Here is a 22,751-nt window from a genome sequence, read left to right on the forward strand (position 1 = left end):
CACACAGTTTTTGATCAGAACCAACAAAGCAGTTTATTTTCATGGATTATATTCATTATAAAAACTGCAACATACTTGTGTAGTGAAATCAGAATCTGTGTGAACATACACAAAAAAAAATACAGGATGAATAGCCTAGATGTACACACACACACACACACACACACACACACACACACACACACACACACACACACCACAATTAATTACACTGATCAGATCTAGAATTACACAGGATGAAAATAAAATAAAAGAGCAAAACACAGCAAAACAGCAAAGTGGAATAGGACAAGACAACTGTTTTCCGAGAACATCTTCATCCAACTTTGTCTGTGGGGCATCCTGTGAGCTCCCCGAGGTGTTTGCAGCAGAGGGGAGAGAAAGATGGCAAGTTGATGGCATAGCAGGGCCTTCACTTCAACAGCTATGCCAACATCTTGCCTTCTTTCCTCCGCCCGTTTTCACAGCAGTTCATTCATAAATTCAGGGGGTTGGAGGAGGGAGGAGAGGGTCCAAACATCTGCATAAAATAACAAGCTGATTGTTCAATATTTTATGTTTGTGTTGATTGGAGCCTGTCTGATCATAATAGGCTCGTAAAACCTGAAGTGGCCGAAACATGCTGCAGCCTATTTACTTTGCATACAAACCGGGTAAACCTACTGTAGGCTACCTGAAACCCACAAAATCTTAATTTAGGCTGTAGCATTAACTACAGTGAAACACACACACACACACACACACACACACACACACACACACACACATACACGCATATATACTTTCATAATAGCCTACAATAGTCAAGTCAATTGTATTTGGATAGCTCTTAATCACAGTTACAGTCTCAAATGGCTCACACTGTGAAACGATAAATGAAAACAACCCAACTCCCCTTCAACCTTATAGACCCTCATTGAAAACAAGGAAAAACTTGGAACAAACAAAAAAACATGGAGGAAAACCTTGGGTGAGGCTTTGACAGAGAGGGCCCCCCCTCGGATTGAAGATTAGATGTTGATAACAAGATAGTTCGGCTACTAATTTCAGTCCCGCGTGCCGGTGCTGCTCCTGTCCATCATCAAACCTACCTGTTGAGGTGTGTTGAACCGGAAAAGATGTCCAGATATGCCTTGGTCTTTGTCCTACATAGATCCATCTGTCTTGGCACCGGCCGTCAGTTGTGTAAAAGTAGCGTGAGTGAGGAAGAGATAAGTCTGCCTTCCACCGCCCACTTCTATGGCAATGTCCAGAGTGACTGTCGTCGTGTGCAGTAGGTGTGTTTGGGTGCTGGGGCGGCTCCGGCGTGGCTTCCGGCACCTCTGGGCGCTGACTATGAAACCTACTGACCTACTTTATACAGGGGCACCCATAGGAAGCAGAAACCCTGAACCAATCCATGAATCAATCCGTCTAAACCGGCAAGAAAACACGCGCTTGAATGCTTCAAACAGAGGATCACTGACAAAGAGCTACAAATAGATATAAATGTCACGAGACAACTTTAAATGATCATGCAGCTACTATAGGTCAAGAATTATGCCACAAAAATCCTTTAGTGATACTATAGAAGATTAAAAAAAAAAAAAAAGTGCCATAAAGCACAATAAGGACACATCTCACTACAGAGTACACTGACTCACTATAAGTGCCAATAGGGATATTATAGGAATATTACAGTGATACCATAGGAAATAAAAAATACCATAAGGTCACTAAACTCTCTATGGAGGAGCCAATCACTGACTCACTATAAGTTCCTATAGGGATATTATAGGAATATTACAGTGTTACCATAGGAGATTAAAAAAAATATCATAAAGTGCAATAAGATCACTGAACTCACTACTAACTACAGATACTCTATCAGTCCCTATAGGAATTTTTCAAACATCAACTTGCCATCTCCTGAGCACTAAGCTGTGCCTGGACCCTGCCTCTGTTCAGGCTGCCCTCCTACTGCACAAGCTGAATGGGTGTTGTCCATAAAGACCAAGTGGCAACGCACCAGGCAGATGTGGAGGGAAACTTCTTGCCAACATCTGACTTGCTGATCCGCACACAAAATAAGCCATGAGTACAGGATCTTGTTCATTAATGAATCACAGTGTGATTCAAAAACAGTCTAGACGAAAAAGCGAGGGCCATCCAAGACAGGAAACCTCTGCAATGATTTCTGGTCCACTGCTGGTTGTAGTAAACTAGGATATACTACATTACTTTATTAGAAAACTCTTCCCAAACCCCATTTTATTCTAAACAGTTTCATAATCCAAACCACAGACAGTCTTTAGGTGTTGCTGCTGTTACTGTAGATCATTATAGACCAGAATTAATTTGAGATTCATTTCTTATACTTTACCTTTTCTCTCTTACAGGGGGTTACCGCTCAATTACAGCTTTTAGGTGTTCATCATGTACAGATGCACCCAATTTGGTTTGTATTAGTGAGTGTTCATTATTGTCTCCATAGCCATTTTGTGAAGAGAGGGTCGCACTCAGAAATATATCATTCACTTGGTTTAATTGAACAATTAACAACAATTAAACAATTAAACCAAGTGAATGATATATTTCTGAGTGCGACCCTCTCTTCACAAAATGGTTATATGCATCTAGGATAACGCACCAGGTGGTCAGAGCGCAGTGGCATCCCTGCAAACAGAATTTGTCTCCATAGCCAGAAACAACAGATTACTGTGACACTATCCAGGTTCAAGACTGATAGCACTTCTGCACTATACACAGTTCAGCCCAACGTGGGACGTCCTGGTGACTCAGTTGGCTTAAGTGCACGCCATGTATCCTGGGACCCTTGTCACACGTCACAACCCCACCCCCCACCCCCAATTTCCTGTCTCTCCCCACTATGAACTTTCAAATAAATGCTAAAACGTCAAAAAAAAGTGATTAAAAAAAAAAAAGTTCAGCCAAACATGTATGAGCCTACAAAGCCAATCTGTCCTCCACTGCTTATGGAGCTCTATGCTTTATGTACATCAGCACATAACATCACAAAACCTCACATCACAATAAGAGCTTTGTCCTTCAGTTTCTTTTTCATTCCAAACAATTTGACAATCATAATGTTGACTTTAGCACCTTTGACAGTGACATTAAATTTCAGAATGATGATGACTCATTTCCAAAGGAGTCGACAAAAAGCCACACCTGACAACTCCCACATAGCAAATAGGTTACAAGACAATTGAAATTTCCATTACGTAGAGTAAGTTTGTTTATCATGGTTACTATATAGTAAATAGAAATTGTATGTTATTATAATCAATCTTAACTTTTTTTTTCTTTAACCTTTGTTTAACCAGGCAGTCCCATTGAGATGCACACTCTCTTTTTTAAGCCACACCTGACCAAGAGAGAAGCATTGACTAACATAGAAGTTGCAGCCAAACAACATGTAACTATGTACAAAAGCAGAATACAATCAAAGAATACAATCAAAGTCCCATAACAGAGAGCAGGAATAACAAAACTGAAATCTAATGTGTTAAATCAGATAGTTACTCAGATAAACAAAATACAAATCTGACACTCTGCATGCCACTGCTGGTAAATGTGTTGAACCCCAGCATGTCTATACATATCTAGAGGCCTTGTAATGGGTCGAGTGCTAAACATGTATGTGTTCATGGTACTGTAAGGTACTTTGGATAAAAGTCTCTATTAAGTGATGTAGTTTTCAGCTCGCTTATCTTCTACATGTCATGGTTTGCATACAGTAGATCCCTCAGCTTTCAGATATTATATAGTCAACTTGAAAAAGAGACTGAATTTGAGAGGAGGAAAACTGCATGCCTTGTTTCTTTAATAAAACACTTGGTCATACCTCATCCAAAAAAAACCAAAAACAATCCCACTAATTGTTTGGTATCAAATTGAATCAAGTGTCACAAAGTGCTTGACAGAGATTCCATTAATGTTCGCATGATAAAAAAAAATAAAAAAAATCAGAAGAAGCAGCAAAAAACAAAGCAAGAAACTGATAAAAAATGATGGAAAAAACAAAGACAACGGCATAAGAGTGTGAGTATGCTTGTGACTATTCTGTAGGTGTAAAGGTGGGCGATTGCGGTGCGTGTTTGTTGGCTGACTGAATGACACTGGCTGTCTCACACTTGTGAACTGCAAAAGGGGAGAAAAAACCCTCTGGATTCAAGCGTGTACCAGCTGTACAGTCTTTTTTTTTTTTTTTTTCATTATCTCCATTTTTGATTTTGAGTTGTGTCATTGAAGTTACAGTTTGATGTAACATCTGGTTTGTATGGGACCAGGGGGAGAGAAACTGTCCTGAAAGGAAGGGGTGGAGTGTTCCTTGACGAGTCAGCATGACCTCTTGGATAAGGGAAAGGGCTCCAACACTATTGGACACAATTTCCTAATGTTTTCAGAGTTGGTGCAATGTTTCTGACTCACAAAGTTTTCAATGTCATAATGATATATAAATATATGTCAACTTATATGGCTATTATTGCACAACATTTTGTCTATGTTGCAAAACAAGAGCCCTCTGTGATGATCCTCGAGCTGAATCACACAGCCACATGTGCAGCATTTACAATTTCGACCAGCGCTGACCCTCTGGTGAGTCACGGCATGGTCTTACTCCGCAGAGGGCCTTTTTTCAAGGAGCAATGAAAATAACTCCCCACATAAATGATCGAAATCCAGCTAAAATGGGCAGTTTTTTGGGGATGACTCGCCTGTTTTGGAGATATTTCTGAAGATATGTTCTCATTCTGCAGCCAAAGTCTGCCTCACACACGCACCGGTCCTTCTTCCCATGCTCGGAGCAGGATCTGGCCCTGAGCCACCTCGCGGACGTTTTGCTGAGTCAAATGCAAGCACACCCTGTCACAGCGGCCCGGTGAAGTCACCGAGCAAAGTCTGGTGATAGTGCGCTTACTTGCTGAACAAGCCGCCCTCAGTACTACTAACCTTGGCCTCACACCCATATGGACTTTATTAACTGCTGGCGGATGAGTTAGAAAGTGAGTCGGCCCGTCGTAAAATGTGAGCGGGACGAGGGAAACTCCCCACGGACACCGCCAAGACCATTGACTCAGAAGTTTAGAGGAAGCTTGATTTGTGTTTTTGCTGTGGTGAACACAGTGAATCACAATGCATCAGTTCTTTTGCTGATTATGACAAACTAATTCACCCAGCCAGCAGGCCATGTCCCTTGTCTGTTTTGTTAATGTTAAAAATGTAAAAAAAAAAAAAAAAAAACAGCTAAAATTATTTTCTATTAGACAAATAGGTTCTCATGAACTCAATTCAGAGCTTCTTCAATTCAGAGATGTTTAGCCATGATATTGTACTGCAGCTCACATCTGATCTTTAAGGCCATGAGGCAAATGTGGAAATAGTTTGTCTACATTTTCACTGTATAGGCTACACTGTAGAAGGTGGCTGCATATACGCAGATACACTACCAGGCAAAAGTTTGGACACACCTGATTGAATGTACTATGTTTTTCATTCTCTTCTCTCTTCGCCATTTTGATCTAAAGGCTTATGCTTAAATGCTTGAAATCAGTCTCTTAGAAAAATATAAATAGTGAAGTTGATGCCCATGTATGAATTTTTTTCCAAAGCCTTTGCCTTTCCATCGAGGCAAAGGGCGGCTACTTTAAAGAATCTAAAATATAAGATAGTTTTGATTTGTTTAACACTTTTTTGGTCACTGCATAATTCCATTTGTGTTATTTCATAATTTTGATGTCTTTACTATTATTCTAAAATGTGGATCATTGTAAAAATAAAGAAAAATGTGGTGTGTCCAAACTTTTGACTGGTAATGTATACATACACTGAATGTACAAAACATTAGGGACATCTTCCTGATATTGAGTTGCAGCCCCTTCTGCACAATCCACATCTCAGTTGTCTCAAAACATCCTTCTATAGCTCGTCTGCTTCTCTTTATCTACATCTCCTCCTTTGTGATTGGTATAGATTTAATGAGGGAATCAATAAGGGATAATGACTTTCACCTGGATTAACCTCAGCAGTGTACTTCATGAAAAGAGTAAGATATTTTGTACATTCAGTGTATGCATATATACGGTTCAATGGTATTCTGGGGGGTGAAGTAGGCAATAACGGCAGCCATTTTGCTCAGGCAGCTTAAGTGTTTCTGTTAGACTGACAAATGTTTTCAAAGGGTTCTGAAATTATCTGACGTGAAAAGTTTGAAAGACAAAGCAGCAATCAACTGATTAGTCAGAAGGCCGCGTCCGCATTTATATTTTAGCTAAAAAAAAAAAACAGCTGATGAGAAGAATTGTTTTCATGGGGTTTTTCCTCAGTATGTCAGTATGACCAAGTGGTCCCAACTTTAAGTCAGCTGAGGATATACTGAAAAATTAATGTAAATAAAAGGAAAATATTTAGGATTTAACTTCTCTCAACTTCTGTCATTACACCTTTAAAAAAATACAATCCATAAATACTGACACTAGAAGTCAAACTAAAAAACTAAACTACAACTACCAAAACCACACTGTAACCTAACTAAAACTAAACTGAAATTGACATAAAAATGGAAAACTACATAAAAATAAAAAGTAATGAAAAATCCCAAACTAGTGCAGCAGCAAGTAGTGATAGGAGAGATTCAAGAAAGATAGGAAATAAATAAGAACAGAGCAATGCAACAACAGTGCAAAAAGCATTATCCAACATTAGCACAATGTGCAAAATAGCAACAGTCGCCTATATAGCAAAACTCACAGAGACAATAAAAACTGTGAAATATGTACATTATGTAAGAGGTGAAGAATTTTGAAATTATTAAACCATATTTTACAAATATCAATAGATATATGCATTATATAACAATGAGCAACTAAGATTTTAAAAACTTGCACTTTTTACCTTAAAAAAAAATGTTAATTATTATTTTACAAAACGTTTTGCCTCAGCAGCAGCAGTTTTAGATTTTGTTTCAGTGTTAGACTTTTCAGAAAGAGTTCAGTAGTTTAATTCACATTTTAGATATTTCATCCAATTAGTCTTTTTTTTTATAATCTTAATCACGTTTTGACATGTAGTTCAGTTTTTTCATCCATTGTAATTTTTCATGGGGCTGCTTGTGCTGAGAGACAGGATTCATATATTATACCATGTGCTTACTCTAAAGGCAAGGAACACATTAATTTATTTTACTTTAATTTCATTTTTATCTTTTTTTTGTGGCTTTTTTCATCAATTAAGATGACAAATCATTCATCAATCAAGTCTGGCTATTATTTGAATTTCAACCTTTTCAACCTTTTCCGCCAATTTTGTCTATTTTTTGACATGTAAAAAAGTTTTTTTCTTTAACTTTTACATCTTTAAAATGTATTTAAGTTAAGTTAAGGATACTAAAAGCATCCAAGCACTGCTCTGCCTATTAAACACACATTTAGTTGAGTTTAGTTTATTTGATAATCAAAAACAATGCATAGCCATCAGTCATGCATTCATTAAAATCATCGAGGATAACACATAAAGTTTCCAAAACTTATTTCCAATGTGGTCCTCTTTTAAAAGACAAGAAGGCTAAGAAAACATGGCATTGGCTGGCCGAGAGTCACAGAATATACCATAAGAAAACATCAAATAAGTTATATATAAAAAAAACAGGCATATGAAATGTGCTTGTTAATTACAATTTTCAATACAAACATCAACTAAAGATTTGAATAGTTCCCAAGAGTGATATTAACTGAGTGGTTTACTCTGCAATATTCCTCAACATACACCTCTTTACCTTCATTTTAAAAGACCTTAAACTGACAGTCTGTTTGATTTGTAGGTCCAGCTTGTTCCATTCGGAGGATCCCTGATATGACAGCTTTTTAAATCTGTAAAGCCCAACACTGGCTATGTGTTACGGCCATGACTATCTCTTACAAATGGAAAATAATTCTTCAAATAGGTTGGAGCGTAGTTATGGATGATTCTGTGAAGCACACAGTCTGATTTGTGTGACCCCGATCGGGGCCCCGATCTCAGAGCTTAGAACAAACTCTCTTTGACACATGACACCATCAGACTTACCGTATAATCATTTCTTTCCAAAACTATCCAGAACAAAGCGAAGAGAAATCCCCAAATTTGAAAGCAAATATCATTAAAGTAGTCATCTCACTGGGCTTAAACCAGAGATAGCCAGAGATCTTCTATGGAAAATGAAAGTTGGTGATCCATTTCAAGTCTACCAGTGTAAACCGTACCAGTGAGCAGTGATTCAGAAGCTTGACTCATTGCAGCAGTGCAGCAGCAGAGGGAGACATGCCGTGTCTGTTTCCAGTGAAAGGCAGGGGAGCAGTCATCAGGATGAAACAGTCTTCTGAGGAAAGATGAGGTGGACTACTGAGACCAATTAGCAAGCCTGGAAAGTCCGGCAGCAGCATGCAGGTAAACTGCTCATTCTTGGGAATCATGGCAATAATTATGTAATAAATGATGTCATGTCACCCAGTACTGCTTCAATGTGACTAACTTCAGGGACTCGTACATGTTTTTTGTCTCAAGCTGAGTTTTAGATTACAGTAGTGCTATCAGTTCCAAACCAGAAAAACATAAAGGTTCCTGAGAAAAACACTCCCTTTTTTTTTTTAACCATCTCTTTATTGAGTTTTTTCCAAAGGTAATGACATACAGTACGTGATATATTTCGCCAAGTAATATACAAAATATATAACTACCTTTTCCCTACGCTCTAATCCCACCACCCCCATACCTCCCAGCCCTACCCCCCAGTCCCACCCAAGCAGGCTACAACTTCAAAAATCAGAATGACAGATTAACATAGTAACTGCAGCAATGACAGTAGAATGACACTAAAATAATGTACACAAAGGTGCACATAGACAGAGATACCATACATATTGCTTCAGACGTGCATCCACGGTTTCTTGTAGGCTATTGCTATATAAACCAAATAAAAAAATAAAGCTAAGCATCATTCCAATTTGTTATCCCGGTAACAGTAGTAAAATAATATACAAATGGGCTTTTTTTCCCCTTTTAAATTAAATTTCTAAGGGACTGTACATTGATGACTGGACAGATAAGGGTGTGGGACAGATTGTGGGATGTTAACTACAGAGAGTGTCAGCGGTTGTATGAGGACATCATTTCAAAACGGAAATTCAGTGGCTTTCTTGGCATAAAGCCAAATGATCATTGAGTATAAACTAAGGACACTGTGGCCTTCATTTATCATTACCTCAAAGCAGCCCATGCAACAACCAAATGAAGTTTTGTTACAGTAACCCTACCTAAGTACCGACTATTACTTTTCATGTTGTATTGTGCAATATAGTTGGCAAGAAGTCTTGTTTTCCAGGAAACAGCAACAGCTTGCAGGAAATCATTGGGAAATTCCGTGTTTCCCCTGGAATTACTACACAAAAACAACGGAGGGAGTTTAAAAATACTTTTGCATGGTTATCAGTGTTTTATTAATCTTGTGTCAAGGAATTTCAAGCATGCCTTGTCAAGTACAGAAATCTAAATGTCTCGCCATCTCACCCACATACTGCTGTACAATGACCTGAAGCTAAGCTAGAGATAACAGACGCTCCTTTGGATCAGTGCAGCGCTGCCTTTCACATATAGTTGAAATGGAACAAAGAAAAAACTTGTATAGGACAACTGTGCCGTCATGGGGATCCCAGTTGTGGCAGTGGGGAAGTGTTATGGCAGTCAGTTTGAGCTGGGTGGGATATCTGGAGGCTCAAGCTTCATTCTCACAGGTACAATATAGGGGAGACCAGGGCATGTTGTCACACTTTTTACTCACTGGTGTATTTCTCAGCAGTGCATTTTACTATTGAGATACAATATATATTTTCCTAGCCAGATTAAGGTCTTCTTACATCTTCTTACATGAACAATTTACTGGAAGCAAAAGTTATTACTGATGAACTACCACTTGACAACTAGTGACAACTTACCCCACATCAGGGCAAGTTGTTATACTTGACGGGGCATGTTGTCACATAGACAAGTGTGTTTGTGCACACAATTCCATTTCCTTTGAAGTTTATATACTATAATAGCATGCAAAACATCCTCTTGTATTGAAAACAACATACTTCATCTCAGAAATCAACCCGTCCCTCACCTATCCTGGGATGCACAGACAAACACAAATTCTGATACAATTTCTACTGTACATATTACAAATACACATGTAATTTGATGTTTTATTATGTTAAATGGATTCTTAGTCACTTAAAGAAAACAGTAATAATAGTAATCTGCCCTCTGTAGCTGTATGTAAGCTGTTGCTACAGAAGCCAAAGGTTTGTGGGTTCAAGTACCAAAATAACATTTATTCAGGAAAAAATGAACATTTGGATCGTTATGACAACATGTCACAATATAATTATTTTAATTCCTATATAAGAAAAAAAAAAGAGAAGAAAAACACTAAGATTTTCATTATTTACTTTTAGGGATGAAATTTTAGTGTTTTGACTTAGACTGACATAGGTAAGCTCTTATTAAGAAAGTAAACATTTGTAAGTGTAATTGGACTTTGGTTTCAGAAATAAAGCCACTGGGACTTACCCATGTGACAACTAGCCCCGCTCTCCCTTACATTTAGTGGAGAAGAGGCGCTCTAATCCGTAATAATCCTTTTTGCTTTTGAAAATGGTGATCCATACCAGTGAAGGATGAATCAGAAGCTTGACTCAGTGCAGCAGTCTTGTAATGGAGTCAGACATGCAGTGTGTATTTCCAGTGAAGAGCAGGGAAACAGGGAAACAGTCATCAGGATGAAAATATAGAAATACCTGGAAAACGATGAGGCGTGTTTCTGAGGAAGGAGAAGAGGTGGTGTAACGGAGACCTTTAACACTGTGGAAAGTTGAGATGGTTATCAGTTTTAGGTGGGTGGACTGAAATACATTTCTTCTTCATCTCCTTAGGGTGGCGTCATTGCTCCCCTGTAACTTTGCCTATGGGTGGGCTTTGATCGCAAGAGGGCGCACTAATCCTTAAGGGTAAGAACTCCACATTCACAAGCTGCTGCATGGCTAACTAGATTAGAAATCACTCTGTCATCACAAGAACAGCTAATCACTGCTCTTGTGAAACGATGAAATGGAGTAGGGTGTCTTACAAATGGGAGAGGATCACCCCCCCCCATACGGAAGTGACTGCTATTTGCCTCTGTTGAAACATGATGAAATAGGCCTGGCTGAAAATCATTCTGTTACTTTAAATAAAAGCTGTGGTTTCTCAGTGGATGGAAGGAAAGCAGGGTTACTTTTCTGAAGTATTCAAGCAGGCCCCTACTTGTTCTCCACAGCGGCCTGACTGTCTCCACAGGGACTGAAGCCAATGACAAGCAATAGAGAAACATCAAGGAGGCTAATGTGGATATGTTCACTTAACCTCTGCTAGACTTTCATTTTTTTTTTTTTTATTTGTAGGCATTTAGAGGGCAAACTCTTCAGCTGATGTGCCTGGTATTCTGTCTCATCGTCACTGGCAATCAGAACAATGGGTCCAGCTTTAGCTAACAGGAATTAGTGTCCGCTAATTTAAAATAAGCAAATAAAAGTCTAACTGGAAGCCTGTAAGCAGAAGGGTTTCCAGTACAACCACACCTTCTTTTCAGGGCTACCAGCCACATGCAGTGTGATCCCACTCAACATCTAAATGACATTAAGGCACGAACTCTGTGTAATCTAATACATAACAAGTATAAATTTGTATTTTTGAATGCATAATTAAGTACAACATGAGATTATTTTAAATACTATTCTCAAACTCATTAAGTAATATTCAAAATAATGTAAAACCGACAAACACACGCATCCCTTGTGCATATTTTCATTATCATCTTTATTTGTTTTTATTATATACTTTGTGTCTTTACATAAAGAGACATATTTCTTTTACACATATAGATTATATGGTTAATTTGTATCTGTATATATGTACACCTTAAATAAATCTTACATTAACACCAAGAAAATAAAAACATTTACAGTGCAAGAATGTGTTATTAGTGGTCAACTTTCATGGCCGCATACCCTAGTAATCCACAATCAGTGCCAAGCTCACGTGCTAAACCAGAGTTGTTTTTGAAGTGGTTTTTTTTTTTTGCTCACCATTCATGCTCTCACACAAATACACCATGGAACTTTGGAGGAAGAAATAGAAAAAAAAAAACCTTGACATGAGGAACCTTAGGAATGCCAGTGCATGAATAGAGTAGAGTTTGCACATGAGATAGTCGAGGCAGAAGTGAATTCATGCACAGGAGCTGTGAAATGGCAGTTCTACAAGGCTGAGGGAGCGTCAACTCAAGCAAATAACCTCGTCCCAGGTGAAGAGCGGGACAAGTGGAGAGGTGAGGTTAGGTGAGGTGAGGTGAAATCGCCTTAATGATAGCGTGGGGGTGTTTTGAGTGCAGCATTTTATGGCAAACGTCTGGCTTATGTGCAGGAGTTTTTTTTCCCCCGCAAAGCACTAGACTGATTATAGAGACGTAGCTGTTGTAAATTAAGTCCTTGAGTCTAGGTATTTACTACTGGATAAGTCAGGGCAACTTAATGAAGTGGAGGTGGAAATGTTCAAAGCAAATGTATATGAGAGCACGCCACACACAACCTGGACAACAGTTTTAACGTATGAGGAGTTTGGGTAATGCAAGGTTCAAATTTTGTTTCTGTTTCTGCGCATTTGTATGCTAGGGAGTTGCTGTTAAATTTGCCCCGAAACTTTGGCGCCTTTACCCAATGGCAAAAAGAAGAAAAAAAAACAACAACGGTGGCACTGGAAAACATAACAGCATCATTAAGATCTATGCTTGTTGAATGTGAGGAGGCAATGTGGTATTTCAAGCCCTCATGTTCATACCAGAAATAAAAATAGGCATGTTTACAGTATAATGAATACTTATGAGATGTGGGAGAGTAGTTTAAAAATAAATGTTCTTGTGGTTTTTTTTTTGTTTTGTTTTGCTCAATAACTGCTATGATACTAAAGGACCAGCATATCCATATCCTTAACCATCCATTAAAAAAAAAAAAAAAAAGAAATTAAATAAAAAGTAAATAAAATACATATGTGAACCATTTTGTTTTGTCCCCAGGTTCACAACGGTGAACCTGGGAAAAGCAGGAATCTATATTTACAAAGGAAAATCAATGAGTACTTGGTGTTTCTTTGTGAATGGATGCATAAAAGTGAACATAAATAGTTGGTCTAGCTCACCTGTACAGTCAGTGGGTAACCAGCCCAGATTCCTCGCATGCATTTTTCCTCACACACTCAGAGAATCTATTTACTACTATTTTACAGATAGTTCCTACTAAGCTACTGTACAGAGGCTGTGCTGAGGTAAAGCAGATGTTTCTGGCCAGCTTCGAGCTCTAAGAGGAAGGAGGGGTGTGGGAACGCTGTGGGTCAGCTTCAGGGGAAATGTCCCGCCCACCTTTTTTTCGTGGGGTTTTGACGTGGGGTCACATCAGACAGGGAGGACAGCAGCGACAGACGCATGGGAATGCAATTCTCGACGACGACACACACTGTATATTGCTGTTAGTTTTGTGATGTCCACATTCCATGTAGCTTATGAGAGATTGTGGTTATGACTGCATCAGATTTGCTCATGGAATAACTTTTCTGTTTCCAGTATAAAACACAGATGTATACTTTTTTTTTGCAGGTAGTTGCAAAATACTGGTAGTATAATTTCTATTCTATAGATAAATTTAAGGAATGGTAATTGTGTGATGTCTTAATATACAGATTGCACACATGCAGACAAAAGCACCTTCGATTAGAAAATAAATTGCACAAGTTTGATAGATATCATTGACCATACATGTTGACATTTTCTACATAGAGACTGACCACTCTTTTGCATTAAGAAGTTATGAAATTTGACATGTTTGAAAAAGTATACATTTTGGTATACAACTCCTTAAAGGTTGATTGGTATAATTCACCTCCAAATGTCTTTTTTACATGCATTTGGCTCCTTGAAGCTACTAACCCAGGAGCCGGACTAGCCAGTGAGCTGACCCAGTTCCTATTGTGAACAAAGCACTACACATTGACTAATCTAAATCAACCATGACTCTTTTAAACACTGTGTCAGTTCTTTTCAAATGTACTATTTTGACATTGACTTATCAGTTATGAAACTCTTATGAGTCTACGGTACTCATGCTTGTTTTTTCAACCAGTGAAAGATATTGAAGGCTAGGATATATTTTGAGAGGCTAAAATTCAGTTAGACTTGTTTTTTTTGTTTTTTTTAACTTCCGCATAGAGCTCACCTTTTTCAACCGGTGTATGTGAAGCATGACAAGCTCTGTACAATCAGAACATGTGTGTTCAATGGCAAACGAAGATGTGAAGAAAAAGGTGTGCAACCCAGGAGCAGGCTGCCAGGAGGACTCTACGCCTAATACTGCTACAGTACATCTGATGCTACTTCTATGTTTCATGACAATTGTTTACTAATCCAAAACTTAAAAAAAAAAAAAAGAATCCACTGAAGAGACTTTCAGTGGCATGGTGGAAAATGTCATCTGGCGGGGAAGAGGGAAAGCTTAAACTAGTCTTTTAGAATGAGCACAAGATGAATTTGCAAAAGAAATAACAAAGAAGTTCATCTGTCCAGCAAAGCACTGCGATGCAAAGCTGAGTGTTTCATCCCTTGTCGCTCAGTTGCAATGCCCGCAGGAGAGGAGAGTCTTTTTGCTCAATACCATATTCTACCGTCTGACAGGGAAACATGCTCCGATGCTTTTCCCGCGTTTACAAAACCCCCTCCGTCCACACAGTCCGCGATTTGCTCATCAGCGAATTCCCATTCACTCTCGGTGACAGTGTCGACCACTGTTTTGAGAATCAATCCTTTGAACTAGTGTGTGTGTGTATGTTCAAGTATTCTCACAAGTTCTAAGTCAGAGAGCTAAAATTGTTGCTCCTCTGTTGCTAAGCTCAGTCACTGCATCTATTATTCAGAGTTTAATACAGTGCAGTTCTTGGTTTTCCCAAAGTTCACAGGAGGTCATTCTCCTCAACCTACTAGACGTAGTCTTGAATCCAGCTGATCTAGTGAAACAAATGGCATGCGCAATGCTTTTCTACCTGGTTGATATACTGATATATCCCCCACCCCCACACCCCCTCCCACCACCCCCACCCACCCAAAAAAATGAAATCCACTCAGGTCGGGCCTCCGCTAAACCAGCCAAGCCGTGCGTCCTCATTCATTAAATTCACCCACCACCCACCCCACTCAAAATAAAGGTAGTCTCCACATTTTCACATTATGCTCTTGTCCACTCCTCCTCTTAGCTTCTTTTTATCCTGGGGTCAAGGGTCACAAGGGTCAGGGGGCGTGAGAGCGATGGCAGACAAGGAGGATGGTGGTGGTGGTGGTGATGAGGCGAGGGGAAGCAGGTGGCGGAGGTCCTCAGATGGACACAGGACAGGTGATGACCCTGTTCTCCAGCATGACACTGACCACCAGGAAGACGAAGTACAGCAGGAACATGATGAAGCCCAGCAGCTTGCTCATGCGCCACTTGCAGGCGGCGATGGAGATGATGACGAAGATGAGCATGAGGAAGAGGAGCACGATGGCACAGAAGAGGCCGTTGGAGCTGACTGTCACCGATTGTAGGCCGTTGATGAAGGACCACAGGAGCCAAGGGAACGGCAGTCTGGAAGCAGACACACACAGGAACACACATGACACATGCTGCGGGATTAAAGCCCTGTATGAGCTGCAGTCCACGACATTACCTACTATTAGTATCTTTATTTGTCTTAAAGGACAAGATTAAGACTTGTGTCATTTAGAGTTATAGCCCATTTACTACTGCCTATGTCTACTTTACATTTCCCCCAATCATTTTGCAATGCATGCTGTATGTAATTAGATTTTTTAACATTTACTAGCTTACAAGCAAAATACACACATTACAGTATCAAACCTTGCTTTAAATTAACTGCGGTCTCAGCTGACAGGACACCCTCAATAAAAACACACGGATGTGACAATAAAGTTTGTAAAGCCACATGTTTTTGAGGGATTATTTCATGCCGGAGACTTCCATTTCTTCCTGTGGGTGTCAGGTGATTGACAGGAAGCAGAGTGTAACACAATGTGCGCACTGATATTAAAACACTCAACTCGGGCACAATGAAATAACGATTAAACAGAAACTCTGACAAAACTAAATTAAGGCTTCATGTTCACTGTGATGGATTATCTAGCTTGGGCAATTTTCAAGTCTGTGGAAGTTGTTTTTCATACTGTACAAGAATGAATGGCAGCAAATGGCTTCTCGTGAAGGGAGGAAAATGAGCTCTGATATCTTCAACTGTGCTGACTGCGTGCAGACACCAGCAGGAATAATGTAAAAGAGAGGGGCAACATAGATGATTAGCACAAACTGCCCCAGTGTTTCTTTCAAACATACACTTAAAACTACAGCTTCACACTATGGCTTCAAAATGAATATGACTCTGCACCATAAAGCACCACCCTGTACAGGCTCAAATCATGGTCAGATGGGCATACCCGACAGTAATATCGAAGATGTTGGAGCCTACGGAGCTGGAGACTGCCATGTCTCCCAGCCCTTTGCGTGCCACAATAACACTGGTGATGAGGTCAGGGATGGAGGTACCAGCTGCTAACATAGTCAGGCCCATAATCTCCTCTGTAATCCCAATGGTCTCTCCAACCTGCGAAAAAGGAATAGAAAACAAAGCTTTGGCGTAAATAAAACCTAATCTCTTGTTTCATTTATTTTTTAATTTCCTAGTGAGAATGGTTGAGAGGAGGTGAAGGTAACAAAACTGCAGCTTTGACATGATTTGTCTTTTCCTAAAATCTCTCAGTTTTGAGTAAGAGAGTGGTTATTTTTGTGAGTGGGTGGATTAATCAGTATGGTCCAATTTTGAATGCCAAGTATATAATGAGAAATGGAGAGAAGTTGTACAAACTACCTATAACAAAAGACTCATCGGTTCATCTTCCCTGTGCCTTTTCTTAAGAATTGCGATAATGTGAGAATTTACTAATGTACTTATACTGCTGTGGTAACCACAATGTCAAGTCCTATATAGTAAATGCATGTTGATGGCCACAGTATGACCAGACTGGTGTACTGTATGTACCTGGTGAGCCCACCACACCATTAGGTAGGAGAAGCCTGCGATCCAGCAGATTGCACCCAGGAAGGTGACGGGGAAGAACTTCTTGGCAGTCTGACAGACAAAGGATGGAGAGAGGGCAAATGGTGAATTTAGCAGCAAAAAAGAAGACAAATGAGGATTCTATATTTATCCACATAAAATGGATGACGTCCTTGTTTGAAATGCCTTCATTAAGAGAACTCAGTCATCCAGATTCGTGCCTCCATGCGTGCGCGCGCACACACACACACACACGCATACATGCACAGGCATGCGCACAGGCACGCACACACGCACCGGTTTCCTGACGTCAGGCAGCGTAAGCCACAGCGGGAGGACGATAGGCATGATGAAGAGGTAGGTAAAGCGCTTGCGGTTGGACTCGGGCCAGGACAGGCTCAAAGGCTGGTCCTCGTCCTCCTCATCCTCAGCCTGAGAGGACACACAGAAGAACAGGGAAGACAGAGAGAAGACAGAGGAGATAAAGGTTTGAAAACAGTCATCGGAACAGGTGACACAACCCCTATTTTAAAGCTGTGCAAAATCATGTCATGTCACACAGCAATATCACTATAATCTCATTTTATTTGACCACTCAGAACAAAACACAAATGGAGTCAAATCATGCTTTATCACATGTACCTAAAGGGATGACACATCTGAAAAATAAAAAAAAATACATGCTCAACTATGTTCTTCCATATCAAGTGTCTCCTTCAGCTTGATTACTTGGTTCATTTGGGATATACCTCTTCATAGCAACTGTCCCGAGAAGCCTGGGACACTCGTAACACAAGCACTTCAAGGAGGAAAAGACAATGAAGAGGACTGGAGAAATTGATGGCAAGACTTGGCAGCCCGCTTGCCTTCGCTCTGGGGTGACCTTGAGACGGAGGTGTTTGATGACTGTGATTTGGGAGATTGCACCAAGCCTGGAGGGCTCTGCCTCTCCAGTCATCAGGGGCTCATCACTGGCTACTGTTGATGCTGTCTGCACCAGCAGAGCCCCAGGGTCTGATTGGACCTGCCACTGGAATGCCAAGTGAGCCAAAGACCTTTACCTCTCTCCGGATCAGCATGAATAAGCATGTCACTATGTGCAGATGACTTGTACTAAAGCACTGGCAGGCTCTCTCCATGAACGTCAACTAAATAAATCCTTTCTTGTATACATATACATAAATGGCATCCAATGTTGCCATGTTCAAGATAGTTTGTTTGGTAAGACAACACATGTAATTCATTGTATCTACTAAAAGTATGAAAACAAATTATATATATGTCATGTACACAGTCATGTGGTCTACACCTTATCTGCTGGAGACATACTGTATATTCAGCCTCAATATTAGACTATACTGTGAACATAAATATTTGTAAATATGTAGTATACTTTTGCATTCATGTAAAAGTAGGCACTTCCCTCAATCACATGACATACTGGTTCTTGAAAACTTTAAAGGTACAAACACAAATCCTTTTGAGAGTGGAAAGATGTCTAAGGTCCCTTTGTATCCAATTATACAGGCGGGAAAGGAGACTTGGGGACCTGTGGGGAGCAGGTCCATACATGCAGATCTGAACAGAACACACTTATGACCCAGAATTTGTCCCTTGCCCTTTTGAGAGTGATGCGAGCCAAACGTAAACAAACAGACAGAAAGCTGGGGCAAAAGACGTATGCTAGGAAGCAAAGAATGATAACAGATGTGGTTCAGCAAATAATAATAATTATTGCATGTAGAAGCCTAAGCCTTAACCTTATCGATCACATCAGCTAAGCATGTTGTGATGTAGAAGATTTTAAAGATGGCTACTGCACGAAACATGAATCATATGGAGCTTATCCTGCTGTGACAGCGACTGCTGTTGAGTCTTGCCTGGTAACCTTGGTAATCAGCTGCTGCCAAACAAAAGCCAGTGCTCGCATTGCTTATGCTCGGCATTCTGATTTCTCCCCCTCTCCATATCCAGATGGCTGCATTGTTGTCAGTTAAAAGGCCTAAAACCAAAACCTGAGGTTTTACAACAATCAATTCTAAACCAAACCCATGCCTCTAAACCTCAAAGATGTGGAGAACTGAGATTAATTATAGGTTGATAGTAGTCTAAACAGTATGACAATAACAATAATAGTTTCACCTTGATCCCCTAGGAGGAATTGTCACCACACAATTTCAGATCATTGATCAAGCTTGCCACAAGTGCATTACAGTTGGCTCTGTAATTACTTTGTTGGTGGACCTCCAACTCTTTTACGGATATGGCTACAGCATACAGGTCACTATCTCTGGCTGACGTGCTTGGCATTGCACACCAGCCAAATGCCAATGCTGCCATAGTTCTGCCATACCATGGTTCTGTCATTTGTTAATTTATGATTTGGTGTTTGCTTTCTAGGCTGAAGTACCCCACAGAGCTGGTGCTCCCCATTCAGAGTTGGTTCCCAAATGCCAGCCCCTTGGGGGCCCTTCCTGCCCTGTGGTGCCTCAGTTGGCACCACTGCCAACTCCAAGCTTAAAGGCACTGACTTCTACCAGGCACCACAGAGCTACAGAGGGAGGCGTGACATTTACTAAATTTGTTTTTCCCCGGAGGGAGGCACGTACAGTGGCACCTGGCTTGGGGCAAAATAGCTACAAGAGTTAAAATGGTCAAAAGAGCACTGTCCACAAGCTTGGTTGCAGTGAAGCTGCGAACTGATCACTGGTATAATTTGCATTATCTAGCTCTCCCAAATTTTGTTTAGTATCTTCATGGATATTAAAAGCAGTAAGAATTTTACTCGAACGAAGAAGGTAGACAACAATGAGGATTGCAGGGTGCAGCCATATGCATTTGGAAGTACTCTAGTTCAATATAGTAATGGTAACACCATATCTGTAATTTGGATGACAACAAACACTGAGAGAAATAGTGAGCAGTGCTACAGAAAGAGTTCTGTTCCAAATTACTGTATATCTGTTTTGGAAAAAATCATTACCTGAAAGGTATCATTGCCCCTCTCTAGAATAATTTAAGATAACATTTTTGCTATTGGTATTTTCTAAGAGTAGTGTCATGTTTTTCAAATGGTGGACATGTCATTTTGGAACAAAACTCTTCAGTCATAAAGGTGCAGCTCAATGTGTGAGCTACCGGAAGAGCTGCCTGGTGTGAGTATCAGCATCTTCTATTTGAATTTGCTTTGACACAGAAGCTCCATCTGGAAATGAATTTTGCCTACCACTTGGCAAAAAGAAAAGAAAAACAAACAAATACTGAGATCAGATGGTACTTCCATCCTTCAATTCATGATACACACATACAGTAGTTCTCTCAAATCGTCTTAGCTATGACACCGTGAGGGAAGAGGCAGAATGAGTCAGAAAAGCCTGTTGGTTATCATTCTTTTTGGTTTCCCACTGTTATTTATGGAAAAGGTGATTAGGAGAGAGCTTTACGCTCTCATGAATATTCAAAATTTGTACTGAATGTAAAAAGTCCCGAATCATTTTTTACAAAAAGAAAAGAAAACTTGCTGTGACTCATATAGACCAAATGTGCTCGTTATTCATCTTTACAAAAAAGAGCTTTAGAAAAGTGGAGAGTGATGAACATATAATAGCTTTACAATATTGGTCTCATGAAAAATAAACCTTTTAATTTCGGCTGTTTCTAGGAATATAATATGATCATGCATGTCAGCACAGGCCTCAAGGGTTTTAGTTATAAAAAAAAGGGAACCAGGAAATTGTGCTGGAAGTCTGCTGCAATTTTTAAGTTGACCTTAACTATCCCCTTATTCCCCAGTCTTGGTTGCCAAGGCATCCGGGAGGAATTGAACAATTAGTATGACGGGGCCTCTGGCGGCACATGAAGGTGTGAGCTGCTCCCAGCTACTTCCTGGCTGACACAGACAGGTGCACTGTGGGATAGCCCTCTAAAAATAGCAGCATGTAGGAATTAGGCATGCCAATAAGTCTCCAGCTCATCCAAATTCTGTGAATCACCAGTTGAAAAATGTGTTTCTATTTTCCACCACTGACAATGAAGCAGAAATACTGGCTTGACATCCGGTTTTCTGGCTTCACCTCAAAAGTTTGGCTCCCTAAAAATTGTCTGAAGGTTTCATTCCCTCTGTTTTTAGAGAAGCCAATATTTTGAGCTGCAGGGGCTGCAGTATGAGTGATGACAGTTTCATCAGTGAGGACTATTATTAAACCAAGAGCGAGAGATCAATCTCAAAACAATGTGGTGCAGCAGAATAGATCAATACGCACATGGTCATATTGCCAAACAGGGCTCACTTTTAGTGGCTTCCTTGTGTAATCTATTCTGAGATCCTCCTATATGCTTACCAATCATTTTGTGTTTAATGGAGGTTCAAGAAAGAAAAAGCAGATGAAAAAACTCTGTACTCAGTGTCAAATCTATCTTCCTTTGGAGGAGGAAAAAACATGGCAGAAGGCTCCATTTCAAAGTACTATCTATGCGTCCTCTGTGTTTTGCAGCTTTCACTATTCAGGAGGATTCTCTTCTGACTTAGAGCCTTTTTTCCCTCAAGTGATTTGTGGCTGGAGAAAGATCTCAGTTTTGACGAATCATGCAGTTCCTATAACATGGTACATCAGAACAGTCTTTCTCAAACACCCAAAGGTGGGATGCAGAAGATTAAATTCTGTCCCTAAAGCATTGTGGAGAACTTGGCATGCAATACATGCATTACAATATATTGGCAAAGCCTTTCCATATCCCTGCAATATAAGATCATTTGAATAAAAAAAAAAAAAAGGGATTTAGTAACTTGAAGCAAGGTAAATTGCACCAGATTAACCTAGAGAACAGCCTATGAAATTGGTTTTAGGCTTTGAGAAAACGTATAGTGAAAACGTGGGTGCCCAGAAATCAGGTTTAAAAACCATTATGTAAGAGAAAGAATCCCTTCAAGTAGCAGTACTGAGGGAATAAATTTACAGGGAAAATGAAGTGGATTTGTGTATCCTATCAACTATTCATCCGAGAGCAATGCATCATATTAAAAAACCTTACAGAGTGACTTAATTTGTACTTTGTACACTTTGTAGTGCACCGGCAATTAAACGTCACTATTCATTAACTTCATTCATTAACAAAGAATGTCTGAAAATCCGGAGTGACTGCTATTGAAACTTTTGGTTATCTGATGCGTTTTCAACTCGTAGGTCATGCAGAAACAAAGTGTAAGGTCTTTTATCTGTTGGCAATGTTCCCGTATCCTCGAGTGGCAGCAGGGTCCCGCCCGTCTTCGTCTTGGGGTCGTCTGTGGTCATGGCGGTGTGACGTGCGAGAAGCCTGCGGGATGACCGACATGGCGACCTCCTCTGCCTCCCTCCTCCTCAGTGTGCGACTTTGATTTGGTGTCCTCTTGCCCCGAGACCATCTGTTGGCCTGGCGGGTCACTGCATCCCACTGTCATCGCTCATGCCGGCACAACTGCTGCAGGTGCCATTCTGAGGTCTTCTGCGGCTGAGCGTGGTGTCAAAGAGGGTGTGTGTGTGTGCATGTGTTAACGCATGTGTGTGAGAGTG

General features: G+C 40.1%; 1 protein-coding gene across 1 annotated transcript in view; it reads right to left on the minus strand.

Annotated features, from left to right (window-relative positions):
• Positions 1–15,469: 15,469 nt before the first annotated feature.
• Positions 15,470–22,751, minus strand: part of slc24a2a (solute carrier family 24 member 2a) — a 39,936-nt gene continuing 32,654 nt past the window's right edge. The window contains exons 8-11 of the mRNA XM_071926563.1: positions 17,500–17,634; positions 17,185–17,274; positions 16,583–16,749; positions 15,470–15,719 (exon numbers count right to left, since the gene is read on the minus strand). Of these exons, the coding sequence (XP_071782664.1) occupies positions 15,470–15,719; positions 16,583–16,749; positions 17,185–17,274; positions 17,500–17,634 (642 nt within the window). The remainder of the gene's footprint in view (positions 15,720–16,582; positions 16,750–17,184; positions 17,275–17,499; positions 17,635–22,751) is intronic.

The sequence above is a fragment of the Centroberyx gerrardi genome, chromosome 23, assembly GCF_048128805.1.
Source record: "Centroberyx gerrardi isolate f3 chromosome 23, fCenGer3.hap1.cur.20231027, whole genome shotgun sequence".
Classification (NCBI taxonomy): Eukaryota; Metazoa; Chordata; class Actinopteri; order Beryciformes; family Berycidae; genus Centroberyx; species Centroberyx gerrardi.